Source organism: Pleurodeles waltl, chromosome 7 (genome assembly GCF_031143425.1).
Source record: "Pleurodeles waltl isolate 20211129_DDA chromosome 7, aPleWal1.hap1.20221129, whole genome shotgun sequence".
Taxonomy (NCBI): Eukaryota; Metazoa; Chordata; class Amphibia; order Caudata; family Salamandridae; genus Pleurodeles; species Pleurodeles waltl.
In genome coordinates this window covers 786,169,599-786,186,169 of record NC_090446.1, presented here as the reverse complement: position 1 = coordinate 786,186,169, position 16,571 = coordinate 786,169,599, and the positions used below count along the sequence as shown (strand labels likewise).

Here is a 16,571-nt window from a genome sequence, read left to right as displayed (position 1 = left end):
TGAAGACAATAGCAGATAGGAGACGCTGTGCGGCTCCTCTATATCAAGTCCATGATAAGGTCTGGCTCTCCTCTAGATTCCTACCTCTCCGACTCACCCAAAACAAATTCAAGCCCCGCTTTTATGGTCCCTTTCTCATTCTCAAGAAGATCAACCCAGTGTCCATGCGTCTTCGCCTACCTCGGACATGGAAGATCCACCCAGTATTCCATGTCTCGCAACTGAAACCTTACCGTCCTGATCTCTTTCATAGGCGGTTGCCCTGTCCCCCTCCTTTGTTGGTTGACAATGTGCCTGAATACGAAGTGCAGGAGGTCTGTGACTCTCGATTTTTCCATGGGCGCCTCCAATACCTTATTCATTGGAAGGGATACCCTTTGAGTGAGTGTTCCTGGGAGGATGCCTCTTCAGTCCATGCTCCTCTTTTAATCCGCCGCTTTTTTCGGCTCTTCCCTCACAAACCCGGGGCCTCGGGGAGGGGGCATACTGTTACACCGCGGCGCTCGCCGCGGCCGCGGGCTCAGGTTGCCGCGGCGCGGCACGTTAATTTTGCCGCGGCCGACGCCCGGGCCGCGGTAGACGCCGAGGCAGACACCCAGGTCGCGGGGGTCGCCGCGGCTCCGGCGAGGGCCATGAAGGCTCCAGGGAGCCGGTCTGGGGGTCACGGCGCTCGCCGCTCCCCCTTTTTCAAGTTCTGCCTTAAAGGCAGACGCGGCAGAGCCTGAAACCCCGAGGGGGTTTCAGGCATGGCCGCACACAGCGCATTATGCGCTTAACATTTATTTTTCTTGCATGTATTCACCTGCCCACCACCACTTACCGATGTTCCTAGGACAAACCGAACCCTTACACTGGGGGTTCTTTATACTTGCCTTTTTTCTCTTCCCAGCATGCTTACCACTTCCTCTCTACCCAGCATGCATTGTTTAACACACATACCTAATTGATTACTGTTTTCTTTTCCCCAATCCAAGATGGCGGTGTTCTACTTCCTGTTTCCTGTTTCCTGTCCAGGGGTATTTAAGGGGATTCCAACTGCCTGTTCATTGCGTTGCAACACTCCTTGGTGATAGTCACGCTCCTATTTGATATCCTTCTGCGAATCCTGTCTGTTCCTGATTGCTTTGTTTTCCTGCCTTCCTGAACTGCGGTCCTAATACCCTGGTGTCCTTTTTGTTTCAGGGAGTTCCTGTGGAGGTTTTTTACCCTACTGGGGTTTTTCCTCTGGGACTCCTTCTGGAGGGCACGGACTGTAGTGGTTCGCTCATACCAAACAGCACCGTGGCTACCGGAAGGGGTCACACCTACCTCGGCCAGAGCAGAACCCGTCGGAACAAGGACCGTTCCCCTACGCCTCTCCGCTGCGAGGGTAAGACCGTTGAGAACCGCGACAGATATAGCTGTTATAACTTCCAACCCAGATGTAGCATTGAAAGAAATAGAAGAGGTGACAAACAAATTTGGAATGCTCTCTGGCTATCTGTTAAACAGAGCAAAAACCCAGCTGTTGACTAATAGACATGTGAGTACACAGGATAATCGGAGGGTCGATCACGCAGTATACCTTGGCACTGATATCACCCCAAGGGTAGGAGAGATTGTTAATTTGAATTTGTACCCGATATTAGTAAAAGCTAAACAAGGTTTGAACAGATGGAATAATCTACATATGACCATAAAGGAAGATGTAATATGGTTAAAATGATACTCCTTCCTAAACTGATGTATATTTTCTGCACTATTCCATTGAGCTTTATAAATTCCCGGTTTGCGGAAATAGATCGACTGGTGATGAGATTTATATGGCCTTATGGCAAATGCAGAAGGGCGAGCAAGTTTATGTCTTTACCTCGGGAAAAGGGGGGGGTGGTCTCATCCAAATATGAAATTGTATCAACTTGCAGCAGCCTTTCAGTATATGCGCCCACTAATGGGGGTGGGAGGGGGAGGGGGGGGGGAAGATGGGTAAGACTGGGGTAGAATATTGTCCAAACATCTATGAGCTGCTGGTAGGACCAATAGTGAATGGAGGTTTGTTAAGCTTTCACGAACCCGGGTATTACAAGAAAGTACGATATAAGGTACTGGAGGCTGCTTTTAGATGCTGGAGACCATGGTGGAAGAAGAATGGGCTGGGAAGATTTAATCACTATACTGTAATAAACAATAACCCGTCCTTGCCTGAAATATTTAAAGATAACTATGTTGCAAAATGGGCTTCTCTAGGCATAAGAAGGCTAGGAGACTTCTTTGATGATTTTGGGGTTAAGTCTTTTGAGAATCTTCAAGAACAGTTTGGACTCGAGCGAAGGGATTTTTTAAAAATATTTACAGATAAGAGACTTTTTGAGTAAAAAAATGGGGGGGGGCACAGGGATTCATAAGCAATCCCTTTTTGGAGGATATAATCGAAAAACCTAATATAACAATAAGACTAATTTATACATCATTGATGTTAGAACAGGCCAATGATCTGGAGAAACATAGCGAGAAGTGGGAGTGCAAGCTTGAAGATAGGGGTATCAACTTTTTTTTAAATCACTGGAGATGGGATATACCATGCTACTGTCTTCTTCGCTACAAGCACAGCACTATAAGACGGTGTTTTATTTATATTATACACCAGCTCATCTCTCTAAATGGGGTGGATTACAAGGGATAAATTGCCCAAGGTGTGGGGTATTTGGAGCGGATATTACCCATATGTTTGCTACTTGTGGGAAATTGATGGCATTGAAAGATGGTATTCAGCTTGTGTTAAAAGGAGTAGTGGGATATGAAGTTGATCTTACCCCTGAGATTATGGTCATGGGGGTCGCAGAGAAAGCAGGGGAAAGGCACAGAGCCTTTATTTTTATGGCTATGGCGGTTTATCGATTGTGCATCTCCTCTGCATGGTTGGACCCACTACCCCCATCGTGGCAACAATGGCTGGGCAAATTGTTATCCGTGTACCACCTTGAAGTTGCTCTGTACGAACGGAAGGGGAGATCGGCGAGGGGAAAGGGAAGGCAATATGGGGGCAATTTAAAAAATGGATCCTAGCTCATTAATGGATATCTTGCTGGTTGTGGTTAAAGTGTTGACCCTCAACGGAATGCAAATTGCATTTTCAATTAGACTATGTATTTATTTTTGATTTTCTATGCTATGGACCAAATTGGTAAATTAATGTAATTATTTCTCTTTCCTTTCCGAAATAAAATAAAATAAAAAAGAAATCCTACCACATTGGTATACTATACAGTAAAATGGAAATTATTTTACACTATTGTGAGAATCTTCATAAACAACATTTAGAGTTCCTGGTACAAAACATTATTTGCTACCTTTAACACCTACAAAAATCAGGACTTGCTTACTTGTCTATATGAGTGCACATAGCAGCATCAAATCCTTACCTACAAATTAGAGACCTGTCTATAAAAGTCCTATTGTTAAAGCATTTATGGAAGGACTGAAGAGAGTAATCCCTCCAAAACAGCTGCCATTCCCATCTTCAGACGTCATTATTTTCCTTACTGGGCTCATGGAGCCCTCAATTGCGACCCTTGATTGATGTCACCTGCAATCTGTCTCACTGAAGGTGGCTCTCTTCATGACTATATCCTAGCTTAGAAGAGCCAGTGAGTTCCAAGTTTTATCAGTGGATCGATGATTTATGCAGGACACAAGGACGGAGTTGTTCTTAGAACTCACCCTGGTTTCTTACCAGAAATAGTCTTATCAATCCATTAACTTGCCCCGCTTTGTTCCACAGCATTGGCTAATAGCAGAGAGTGCAGCACACTACTGAAGTTAGAATAGCCATAATTTACTATGTGGAATGTATTTGGCAATTTATGAAAACCAAGCAACCCTTTGTTATATTTGCTCAACCTCACCTTGACAACTTCATTTCTGAAGCTGGTCTAGCCAGATCAATTTTTAAATGCATCCACATCTGCTGTGCCACAGCCAAACACATTGCATCTTGTATCTACAGCATATTCCATGCCTAAAACAGGTGCGACAATGGTCTTCTTGATAAACATTCTCTTTGCAGATATATGTAAACCTGATACGTGGTCCTCTATTCACACATTCTCTCAGTATTACTGTGTGGATATCCAAGCCTAAAAAGAAGCACATATCGGACAATATTAGTAATGACACTGTTCTTACAATGCCCTGTTTCTGCTTACAAGCCACCCCATTAGTGATTGGGTGCTGCTCTCTGGTCTACACACATGCTGCAGACAGAAAACATTACCTACATGTAACATATGGTTTGCTGTTTTTAGTGCTGTAGATTCAAATGCACTCCTCCCTCCTCTCTGGATTCAAGCTCTGCATGGCATGTGAATTAATTTTTCATCTTTACTTACTATACAAATGTATCCTTCTTATTCAGACATCAGATTTTATATTGCTTTATAGCTTCCCATAAAGCATTACTTTGTTGAAAAAATAAATATGAGGTGGAGTCAGCATCTTGATAAATTATGGGTTTCAGAGGAGACACACAAGTCAACTCGAAACTGAAACCTCTTTTTTAAGGAAAAACAACTTCCAATGTGCAAACCCAGCACTAGAGGGCAGGAGTGTGCACAGTTTATAAATCTACACCAGTGCTTAGGTAAGTAACATTCCCTTACTTTTTGCCAACCACCATTAAAAAACATAAGTGGGCTCAGTGATTATTTTTTGAATGACCAGTTTTGTGATAAGGTTTCCAAAACTGTGGGTCGCAACCCACTAGTAGGTCCTGAACCAATTTATAGTGGGTTGATAAAGTCTAAGCAATATATAAAAATATCTTAAAATTCTGTATCTTGTCACATTTGCCACACTTTAAAGGTTAAAAGGCAAATGTCAGGCTGTTTTCTGACAAATTGCTGCTTATGTTTTAACATTGAAATTGGTGTTTACAAACTCCCCTCTCTTTGCAGAGAAAAAAAGTAAACTGAATTATGTGACAATCATCCTGGGATACAGGCAGTGAGAGAAGAAAGGCTGTGCGATGTCACTTTTTGTAACACACAACACAATGTAAATACCTGTAAATGAACTGTAAACATTCAGCAGTTAGGAAGCAAAAATCAAGCACATTTTGTGTAATTATGAAGTGTGATGGAAACAAAGATCTTAATAGGATTAAAACACTTTACTTGGTGATGCACAAATGATAAATATTCACCGAAACAATCGTCTTCCTAAAAATTGGGTTGTGGTTCTAAGATGTTTGGGAATCACTGATTTAGGGTATTTGCAAATCTCTGCAGGTGGCCCCTCAGTGCTCAGTTAGCTTTGATTTACATGGAAAATCACAAAAAAATGTTGCTAGGAAAGCTGACCACTGAGATACGTGTCTGGGGTTGAGGGGGTTCATCTTGCCTGTGACTTAACTGCTGTGAATTGTTACAGATTAACTCCGAAAAATGAGAGCATAGTCCCAGGTTTCTCAGGTATTGCAGACAGAACTTTTCTTCTGATTGCCATTTCTTGTAAAGCTAACATGGGCCATAGGTATAATTTTACAGCCAGGTTTACAGCTTGGTCAGTAAGATTGAGGGGGAGGGAGAGAAGGTGGGTTGGTGTTAGCTTCAGATTTCGCAACAATCACGCTGGTATATAATGCCAAAATACATTATGCAGCAAGCAGGGTGTATAAGATGGGTCTAAGGGACAGTGGAAAGGGAGAGAAGTGTGGATTGGTAGGAGTACCTAATGATAGAAAACATAACTAACCTTTTTTAAGACTTTCAAAACATAAAGAGGGACTATGTGTGTGCATTTTTGTTTGCATGCAAAACGTTTTTCTGAAATCCGACAGATACTTCACCATACTCGAATGAAAGCCCCTGTACCCAACTGTTTATCAGACAATACATTTTTAAGGGGGTGTAACACCACAAACATCCCCTCTGATGCTACCCCCGATTAGTGATGACTTCAGATAGTGGAACTCTGAAAATTGAGGTTGTCTAGTGGCAACAGAAAGCCCTAGGGCTTTCTCGTTCATTTTTTTTGTAAATCATTATTTTTAAACTTCATTTATACTGTAATACAGAGGAGCAGGACCTGTTTCCTGATGAGGTCAGTGGCCTCTACAGGGCATAGTGTAGCTGGATGGGGTGTAAGACTTTGCAGTCAATTAGTAACTTTCGTTAAATTGCAACCTCACCCCCTCAAGTGCTGGAAGCTGTTAACATGAGACTTGGAATTAACTGATTATTCTAACAGTAACTCACATTTGAGAAAACAAACTATTAGTTTCTGAAGACTTATTAAAAAAGCATTGGCAAAACAGACAGGTCTTGCTTTCGAAAAGCTTCATTTGACATTTGCCTTGTCAATAAGTGTTGCTGATGCTGATCAGCATAAGCAAAACCAAAAGAAAAATCTGGCTCCACCCTGATGATGCATTTGCACTCATACATCATGACACAGCAGTCAATGTATTTTTATTTACAGTTGCATGATGACGGATTCTAAGATTGCAGCAGTAAATTCTAAAAATAAAAGGTGTGTGAAGGTTTATGTTGGTAATGGAGTGGCCTTGTGGCAAACTGCAACTGTGTGCCCTCCTAAAAGTTAAAACTAAATAAATACAATTTTAAAGAAATGGGGAGGGGTTGACAGAGGAAGGGTGGAATAGGACATTAGGGGAGCGAGCCAATGACGCTCACAAGAAAGGGGGAGCAGAAAGTTATAGAGGAGCCAGAGAGTTTGGGTGTATTACATTAGAGTGGGCCACAGAAGGTTTGGGGAAAGCAATGGATGATCTAAAAGGTGGGAAGGCAACATGGAGATTGGGTGGGGCAGGGATGTGAGGGGGAAACAGCACACCTGGGAGAGAGGAAAACAGCACATAAACACAGGAATTCCTTTGGAGAACTAAAAGCTAAATAAGAATATAGTTAATTGAATATAAACAGTGGAAGGATACAAACCATCAAACAAAAAAATGGAAAAGGAGCTGTGCTTAAGATGAGGGACAAACACATCAAGAAAACTGAAATTCATAGAAAAGTAAGCAAATAGGATTCACAAGAAAGACAACCAATCATAAGCAGTGGGTTGATCCTAAAAAATAGTTCCTTACTTTTGGTAAGAATATTTCTAGTGGATAAATAATCTTCTCACAGATTTTGCAGACTGGCAAACTTTTTTCTCAGCAATGACTATCCAGTACTGCCAGATAGCTGCAACCACAACTGTTTCCAGATGTGACATCACTAGAGTATACTAGGTGTCAAAAGGCACTTTGACATCAGTTGCTGATATTTTTTCCACTTCTCCTCAAGGTGTTTGGGGAGGAACTGACAGAACCACAACAGTGACAAATATAGCAAATAATAGATTTACATACCTTGGGATCTTATTGCTCACAAGACTAGCTTGTTGGGGAGAAGGAATGGCAGCAAGGAATCTGTGGGATGATTAATTATCCACCAGATATATTGTTACCAAAGGTGAGTATATGCAGAAAATTAATGATGCTTCCAATGGCCCTAAAGAAGTTTTCAAAAATGTTACATTGTTTTTTAACCCGCTCAGGCGTGTAGCTGGCCCATTACAACTTCCTTAAATCTCTGTGAACGTCTCTCTCTGTGTTTTTTCATGACAAAATAGAGAAAACATATTTGGATTTTTTGGATCCTCCACCACATTGACCTAAGGCAAATCATTTCATTGGCCAATCCATCACACAGTTCAGTTCACTGGAGGGCTGTTTAATTGCAAGTCTGGCTCTCCGACTGACCCTTGTCCCACATGAGTTCTTAAAATGGTGCTGCTGCTCATAAACCCAAAGCTAAACATTTGGGTTAATCAACTGTTTGCCATGGTGATGGACTGCTGGAAGCAAAACGAGTAGTGCTGCTTCTAAGAAAAAAAAAAAAACCCACAGCAGATCTCAACATCTTATCTAACTTCTGGCCCATTTTGATACTACCAGCTGTATTGAATATGCTCGGAAAGATAGTCAACTAACACCTTTCTAACTATCTGTGACAACAAGGGCTTCTTCATACTACGCAATCAGGATTTTGACTGAATTACGGCACATAATTAGCACTCCTAGAAGTTGCTAAATTTATGAAAAGAATCTTCGGGCAAGGTAATTCTACTGCTTTGGTGTTGCTTGACCTGTCTGCAGCATTTAAAACCATGTTGCATTCCATCTTGACTGACTGACTTCAAACTGCTGGGGTCTGTGGGTTTGTTCTGAGCTGGATGATATCTCTTTTGTTCAGACATAAATTGGTCACCCTTTTGCTGTTTACATCAACATCTAAAGAGTTAAACTATGGAGTGTCACAGAGCTCTTTGTTGAGCCCAAAGCTGTAAAACATTTTATGGCACCTTTAACAACAATTATTCAGTCTTTTGTCCCAGTGTGGTTTCTTATGCTGATTACATGCATTTAATGTTCTCCATCAATAAAAATCTGATCATCACTCAAGACTATTTCAAAGCGTGTCTCATCCTGGTTGCTCACTGGATGAAAACAAGTTGTCTTAAACTGAATTCCGCTAAATGATCTTTCGTGGCTCTCATTTAATTTGTTCATCTGCCTGGTAGCCGAAGAAATTTGGACTTCCCTTCCCTCACTATTAGAGCAAGAAACTTGGGAGTTAAGTTTGACCCTACTCTTTCTTTCCATCCACACATGCTGGCAGTTGCGGGCAGCTTGTTTTCTTTTTTATGCTCTCTAAAAAAAATCCCTTGATATCCTGCTTGTTTCAGTATGCCAGACAGTTATACATGCTGGCATCACTGCAAGACTTGTTTATGCAAACTCACTCTATCTTAGCCGTCCTCAGTATCTTGTTAGGTGTCTTCAAGTGGTGTAGAATTTTGCAACCAGACTTAAAGGCATTGGGTTTTTGTCATCGAACCAATATCACAACTTCACCTCACTTCTTCAAGAAAAGTCCAGCACTCAGAATATCGTTGCTAATTCATCTTTTTTTTTAATTTCATAAACAGCTAGAAGAATAAACAGCATCCTGCGCCAACGCGTTTCGGCATTTAAGCCTTGTTCACCGAAACGCGTTGATGCTATATGCTGTTTATTCCTCATGCTGTTCATGAAACAAAAAAGGATGATTTAGCAACGATAATCTGAGTGTCGGATCTTCCTTGAAGAAGTGAGGTGAAGCTGTGATTGTACACGCTGTAGTAGAGTGGCAGCACGCCACTGAGCAATGCAACAGGATCTGCTGGCTGTTTTGAGAAAATAATAATATATATATATATATATATATATATACACACCAAGGCCCTTTCAGGGTTAGAGTGACGCATAATTTATGCGTCACTCTAACCCTGAAAGGGCCTTGGTTTGACTTATACTGGGTGCTCCCTTGTGTCTGGACAAAGCTATACCCCTCTGAAGAGCTCTAATGAGAGCGAAACACGTGTCAGGGGTTGCTTTACTCATTCCAGGTTGGCTTGGACGGTATTTGACCAGTCCAAAGCTGTAATACTGTGCCTGGAGTGGTAAATGGCTTTTGTCATTTTACAGCTCAGCGAGGATGACACTATGTCAATGCTATGCTTAAAGATTTTTCTGTACAAATGGCAAAAGACTTGGTCACTATCTAGCTCGGCGAGGATAGCACTGTGCTGATCCTATCCTTAACAACAACTTTGCTAGATAAGCAGACATTTGAGGTGAGCAAATCTAGAGTGTCGCTGGTGTTGCAGAGGGCTCCTTACTAGAGCAGCTCTCCACCCAAATTGGGAACTTCCCAGAGTTCTCCTTTGTTTTTTCTATATATATATATATATATATATATATATATATATATATATATATATATATATATATATAAACATAGGGCATGTCTTGTTTAAGCACTTATTAACTGAAAATATTTGTTATAGATTTAATTAACTAAAACAATAACATGATCTTGATTAACAGTGGTGACGTTGTGTTTTATATGCTCCTGTGTAACTATAAAAATGTATATTGGTCGCCATGTGCAACATTAATTGGAGCTGACCTATAATTAAGCAAACCCCTCAAAGAAAATACTGTTCGAGACCTACGATTTGAAAATAAAGAAACCACTTTTATTATGCTGTGAAGCAAAAGATTGCAGCAATACACATTTCATCAACAACCCAAAATTACAATTTACTTTCTTTGTATTATAAAGGCACATCATTTTACTGATACATATTCAGTAACATATGTTCATTTAATGGATGTTTGTTTAGGAAGCTAGCAGATTTCACGCAGCTTTTCAAAGTTAATATAAAATTACAAATCCCCAGTGTAGATATGATATTAAAAATACATGTGAGATGCCAATGGGTACCTAGGAAAATACAGAAAACGCATGATATGTTGCACTGTGAAATTTAGTTGTGCATTGCAAGTATTTATAAAAACATCCTCTTAGAATTGGCAATTTAGAAAACAATGAATTTTAAGTCTATTATTCTAGTAAGCAGTTTAAAAAAATGTTGCAATCAAAATGTCATAATTTCCAAAAGTGTTAGTATTTTAATGTAAAAGTGTTGTTTCCCCAAAAGGAGAACCGTTATCAAAATATGCAAAAGTTAAAGATGGGCTCATGAAGTACTGTCCACATACTATAGAAAAATCACTGCAATCACTGATGTACAAAATGGCAACACATTATCACACTTGGATGCACTTTGAAGGGTCAGTCAGAGGGGTAACCCCAACTGTTACCTCGGAGTATTTCAGAGAAATGTGCATAGACCCAATAATGGGGTCTACAGGATATACATAACCAACCCTCAAGTTCTATATTTTGACTATTACCAGCACTGTAACAGACTTTCTGTTGTAGTCCTTCCCTTTCAAGTGTTTATTGGAAAACTGACACATATGTGGAAATTTTTTCTTTTAGCGTAAAAAAAACACAAATAAACCCCCCTTTGCACCCAAATAGCTGATGGTCTGGTGCGTTATGAAAAGTGAATTAGGGTTCCTTTATTTTATAAAATAAATTTCAATCGCAAAAGAGGCAGGGCCCTCATTTGTTTGACTTGTCTGTAAGATAGTTACCAAACCCTTGAATATAAGTGCACTGTTACTATAAAAGCTTAAATAAAACTGAACTTCACAATTCAAAAAACGTACAAGCAACTTTGAAGCACAAGAAAAAAAAATTGAACGTTTGCCTTTTCTAGGCAAATATGATTTTTATTTTTTGTATATGGTACCACTGTAGCGCATTATCAAAACCTATTCCAATATTGCTCCCAGCGGAGACCGGTGAATGAAAATGTTCAGCTTGAACATTACTTTAAAAATCTAAAATTAAAATTGAAAAATCCTTATTAATTGTCAAAGCTGCTTGACTTCTGAATGTGGAATAATCTTCAGTTTTATGTAATCCTCTGCTGAACCTTATGCAAGGGAAGCCTATCTAAGGAGGGCAGGCCCAACAGCCCTGCTAATAAGAATGCATTCCCTGGAGAGAAGAGACAGGGCCCACGTTTCCAACTCCCAACGCTCGGACTGTGGGACATGCAGGTACACTATTTGGGAGTGATTCCGATCGTCTGTGCGGGAACCTACTGCTGCGTAGCAATAGCTTCAAAATAAGACAAAATGGCACCAAGCTTCTCTCTGCTGAAGGCAGCAACAGTTTTGGCTTAATCAATTTCCTTGGCTTTCTTCGGTCTCTAACAAGAGTGCTGAATCCGAGCGCTTCTGCAGAACTACGAAGAATTAGACGAACATCTTTGAAGGAGGAGATTATGGCACACATCGCACACCCGAACAGGTTTAGGGTAGGATGGAAGTGACAGTTCATTGCTTGAACAGCTGTTGCAAAATATGTCACCACAGTTTCTGCAATGATGCTGTAAAAGATTGTTAAGAGGAAAAAATAAATGCTTCAGTTTCAAAGTGAACATATTAAGTTTAACACAAGCGTTAGTTTCATTTTGATGGTTTCACTTATGGTGGCTGCATTAACAGAGGTACTCCAAAACACACAGAAACACACATACTCCCACACACTCTTACACTTAATGATTTTTCTACCAATTTAATTTAGAGCTAAAATCAAACCAAGCTCTTTGTTTAAATTATGACATGTTCTCCAGTTATTATTCATTCAGGTTCAATTGTCACAAAGCTCATATATTCCTTGCTGTTCATAGCATCACTCTGTCTCTCTCACATCTGACTGCTCCTCTCTGCGGAAGAGGCCTACCTGGCTAACTATGGCCATGAGTAGTACAGGATTTCATGGCACGGGAGCAAATAATATACTCTTGGAAGGTAGAAACATCGGTTTACATTACAATTTGGGCCCCTTTGATACTCTGCATGAGGGAACTACATAAAAAGGTGTCAGGCTTCGCTTTGTAAGTTGTTCTCCGCAGCTCCCCTTGAATGCAATTTATAACAAGCATTTGAAATGGAATAAGTCTCGAATTTGCTTCAGTTAGAGCTATTAGCGTTGTAAATTCCTAACTGGGCTTTTCTTGACACATAAATTGAAAATGGAAAGTAAAACATTATTTGACAAAAGCGAGCCGCTTCAAAGCGCTGTTGGCGCCATAAGTGCGAAGGAGAGACACAAAAGGAAAAAGAAGTTTGATCACAGTCAAACATATTGGCAATCGTGCAATTAGCCACGTAACAGGGTTAGTCTGCTAGGGGGTAACAAAACCTCCCCATGGAGAGACAAACAAAGCATTTACCAATGATGACTAAGGATTTTTGAAAGGCAAGCCCACGAACGAGTGAAAGTGATGGACATGAGGTAGGCGTGGTTAAAAGCCCACAGATAGAATACAACACGTCAGAGTGCTTGCGCGCTCAACCTAAAAATAAAAGAATAGCTGGACATGTCCCTTTGGCTCGAGTGTGGTACTTCATACGAGAAATACGTCTAAAGAGCATTTTAGTATTTGTATAATTCTGTTGATGGTTATGAAGTATAGTCATAGAAAGCTTTACACAAAATGTAGAATACAACAATGCTCAAGGCCATTTGAAGGTAGACAACCGGGAAGAAGATGAAGAATGTGGATAGTTCACATCTATAGTTTCTGTTTGATGAACTATTTAATATAGTGGTAGTGGACAAAAATATGGTAGTAAGCCGAAGGTTGGCTACTTTGTGATGCCAACTTGGATGTCTAAGTTGAATCTGAGAAAAAAAAACTCAATAAAGGGTAAGTTATAATAATAATAACTAGGATATGTTCTTCCCTGTGCCTCAAACAAAAAAAGTGTCAGATGAATTGTACTCTATATCCAGAATCGCTGCTATGTGTACTCCGAGAAATCACAGAGCCGTGTACCAGGTGTAGCAAAACATGATGTCGAAGTGATGCAACTCCGTCATGCAGAAACTCTATTTTATGGCACGTGTGCTTATAGTTGAAACTGCCCTTGGAGTTTGGAGTATCTTCCAACTGAATTTTGTAATATCCACATTGCCAAAGTTTAGTAATTCAGGAGCCATACTTTTGCGATCAGCCACGCTAGATTATGAAGTACTCTTACTCCCTTGTCAGGAGGTGAGGATACACATTTATTTGCCTGCCTCCCTGGTACAGTCAAGAACTTTCCAACTACTGTGCCTCGATTTGGTCACTAATCTGTGGATTACAAGGGTTGGCCGACAAGTCCACACAAAAGTCTCTGCTCAGGGAATTTCAAAGGTTTTCCATAGTATATTTAGTTACTAAGGCTTGCTAGTGAAGTGCAGGCCCGTTATTTGTGCTGTGGGAAACCGAGGCCGCTGGAGAGCTACCCATGGCATTAAGATTTGTTCCATGGTGCCTTGTGTTGGTTAACGGTGTCTAGCAGATCCTTTGTCATGCCTAGCAAGTACTCTTTGCTTAATGTGATATTTTTCCCTAATAAACAATTCTTAAAAGGTTTGAGTTTATAGAACGTATTATACTATAAACCTGTGAAGTTGTTTGTAAGTGAACCTGCTTGTGCCTTTTACCCTCTGCAGCAGAGACTCAAGTACCAGATGCTTTACCCTGAGCTCCGGAACATATACGTAAGGAAGCCTTTCTTGTAATGTCTCTTGCTATTTCAAGATTAGATATTCTCTCTTGCCAGTGACCATTTTATCAGTCTATCCTTACTTGCGTCTTGGTTCTTGGAAGGCAGGCCTCCCCGGGGACTGTGCTGTTCAAAACTAAAGAAGGAATTTTCGCTATAGTCCCCTGGGGTCCAGCTGAGAAAACGACAAAGCCCTTTCCTGTCAATAAAGGTGTCTGCCAAAGTTCCATGTCCCCTTGCTGCTCTCTCTGTATATGAACCAGTGCTATTAAGAGTGTCGCTCTTTAATTCACAGATTATATACTCTTGGTCTCTAAGACATCAAGTGGCCCAGAGAAATAATTCGCTAAATGTGCTGAGCTATGCAGGCAAAAGGGCTTAGTCTTCAACATTGCTGACACTAAGCTGATGATGTCTGGATCACACAGAAGTATTAGAAATCATTTTAAATTGGACAATTTTCCCTTTGAACAGGTGTACAACTTCATGCATCTGGTCAATGGAGTTCTCATCTGACACAGTGGAAAATCCACACATCAAAGTCAAGAAACCTTGTTGCACAGACAGCAGGTGTAACAGCATGCTTTGCAGTGGAGAATGGCAAAATGAGGCTACTCCAATGCTGCATAACTCAATATGTGAAAAAGGTTCTAAACCGCTTATTGCGATTACCGTCTTGTACTCCTAAAGGCACATTGTTCTCTGTTGCTAAGTGAAGGCCAGTGTTTGATTGGGTTAAATTATGCTGGACACCTCAGCTAAACTCTGTGAGCTGCCATAGGCTTCGTTGAGAGAGGATTACTTGGCTGTTTGGTTCAGGCACATAAGGAACCTGTTGGAACAAAAGAGGTCTAACACGTTTGCTCCGACCGTCGTTTACAGTGACACAGAATCTGAGGTTAAGTAAGGAAATATAATTTGGCTAGCAGAGATGGTAAGTTCAATACTACACAACGAAACATGACTAAAGCACAAATGTGTACACAAACCTGAACCTACCTTGTGCGATGCAGAGCCAGTGCTGGTCAAATGTCCCGTATTTTAAGCTCTGGGCTGGCATTTTATGACTGAACTTTTTTATTCATAGCTGGGGCACTTTGTATGGCCACACAAAGCAATGTTATAGTTACCCGAACTGGACTGAAGATAAAGCACACTTCGATTCCCTTTGTCCGATGTATGCCACTCTAAGGGCAAAAAGACTGCCTGCTTTCGAGCGATCTGGGCATCCAGGACCTGAAACACTTCAGAAGCAGTGTTTTTTTTTATCCAGAGTCACGGCATTTGCTAGCAGCTTGAACAATCACGTGCTGTTTTTTGCTTTGGATAAAAACGGTTTTATTATTGTACGCATTTTAAATTTCTTGGTGTTTGTTGACTGAAACAATCATTTGCATTAGCAAGAACCTATCTTCCAAACTATTCAAATTTATTGACGGTGAACAAATGGTTGCTACTTAACAGAATCTCATTCAAAGCCTGCAGTAGGAGGTGCAAGGGAACCAAAGAAGATAGGGTCTAACAACTATTTTGCTCATGCATCAAGCAGACTGAAATCTTTTTGAAGAGCTTTGGCATCAGTACTAATGATTGAACAGGTTTTCATGATGGTGTTGCTATTCTCGTTAGATTTTGGCACTCATGAATCTCTGCTTTCTGTTGAATCGACATTTTATTACTTTTATTCATATGCCTTAGCAGGTCTGAATTGATCTGGTCCAAGGCTGAAGCTTTTTCCCTTAATGGGCCACTAAATAGCCAGTCACTGAGATACGAAAATGTGTGATAAAGTTCCCTACAGGGATGCAATGTTAATGGTGCCAGGAACTTGGTGAAAACGCTTGGAGCCAATAACAACTGTAAGAAAAAGATTTGACAAGTTAATCAAAAAGAGAAGACCCATCTGTGCCCTGGACGGATATGTGACACTTGAGGGCAATATTTACTAGCGTATCACACAATGGAGGGAAGTAAAGCTGCTGCACTGCTCTGCGTGAAACGGAGAGAGTAGAAATGCACCAAATCTAGTATGATATTGCTCAATTGAGGCTGCCGAGCGCCGATGCAGGCACCTTTGAGCCTTGCTGCAAGGATGCCTGCATATGAGCAGGCTTGTTTTTGTGCAGGAATAGATACCTTCCTGCAAAAATTATTCTTGATGGCATTTTACTTTTTCTGTGTGATGTGGAATGCATCACAGACAGAAAAAAAACAAGTAACAAGGAGAAATAACAATATTTCTCTTTCTTACGCCTGGGTCTGAGAGGCACACCATTTTGTTGCAATCCCAGGTTTACCGACCTTTTACCGGACTGCGTTAAAATCGATGTGTGTATGCATGGGAACGCCCATGCGCCCCAATGGAATGCCTCCCTGTTGCAAAGTAACGCAAGCAGCAATATATGCTGCCTTGTATTGCATTTGTTGTTTTTCTTACAAAGCCACCCAAGGATCCACAACTCAAACCTTCCGTGGCTTTGTACATCTCTACTTACATAATACATCATCTTAAAAAAACAAAGTTGTAAGTCACCACCGAAATATCTTATTTTCTGCAAGA

General features: G+C 40.7%; 1 protein-coding gene across 4 annotated transcripts in view; it reads right to left on the bottom strand.

The window, feature by feature from the left end:
- Positions 1-10,046: 10,046 nt before the first annotated feature.
- The window catches only part of RUFY1 (RUN and FYVE domain containing 1), a 475,292-nt gene continuing 468,767 nt past the window's right edge, over positions 10,047-16,571 (bottom strand). For all 4 annotated transcript variants that reach the window (XM_069199306.1, XM_069199308.1, XM_069199309.1 and 1 more), the window contains one exon: positions 10,047-11,838. In XM_069199306.1, coding sequence (XP_069055407.1) covers positions 11,695-11,838 — 144 coding nt within the window. In that variant the 3' untranslated portion in view covers positions 10,047-11,694. The remainder of the gene's footprint in view (positions 11,839-16,571) is intronic.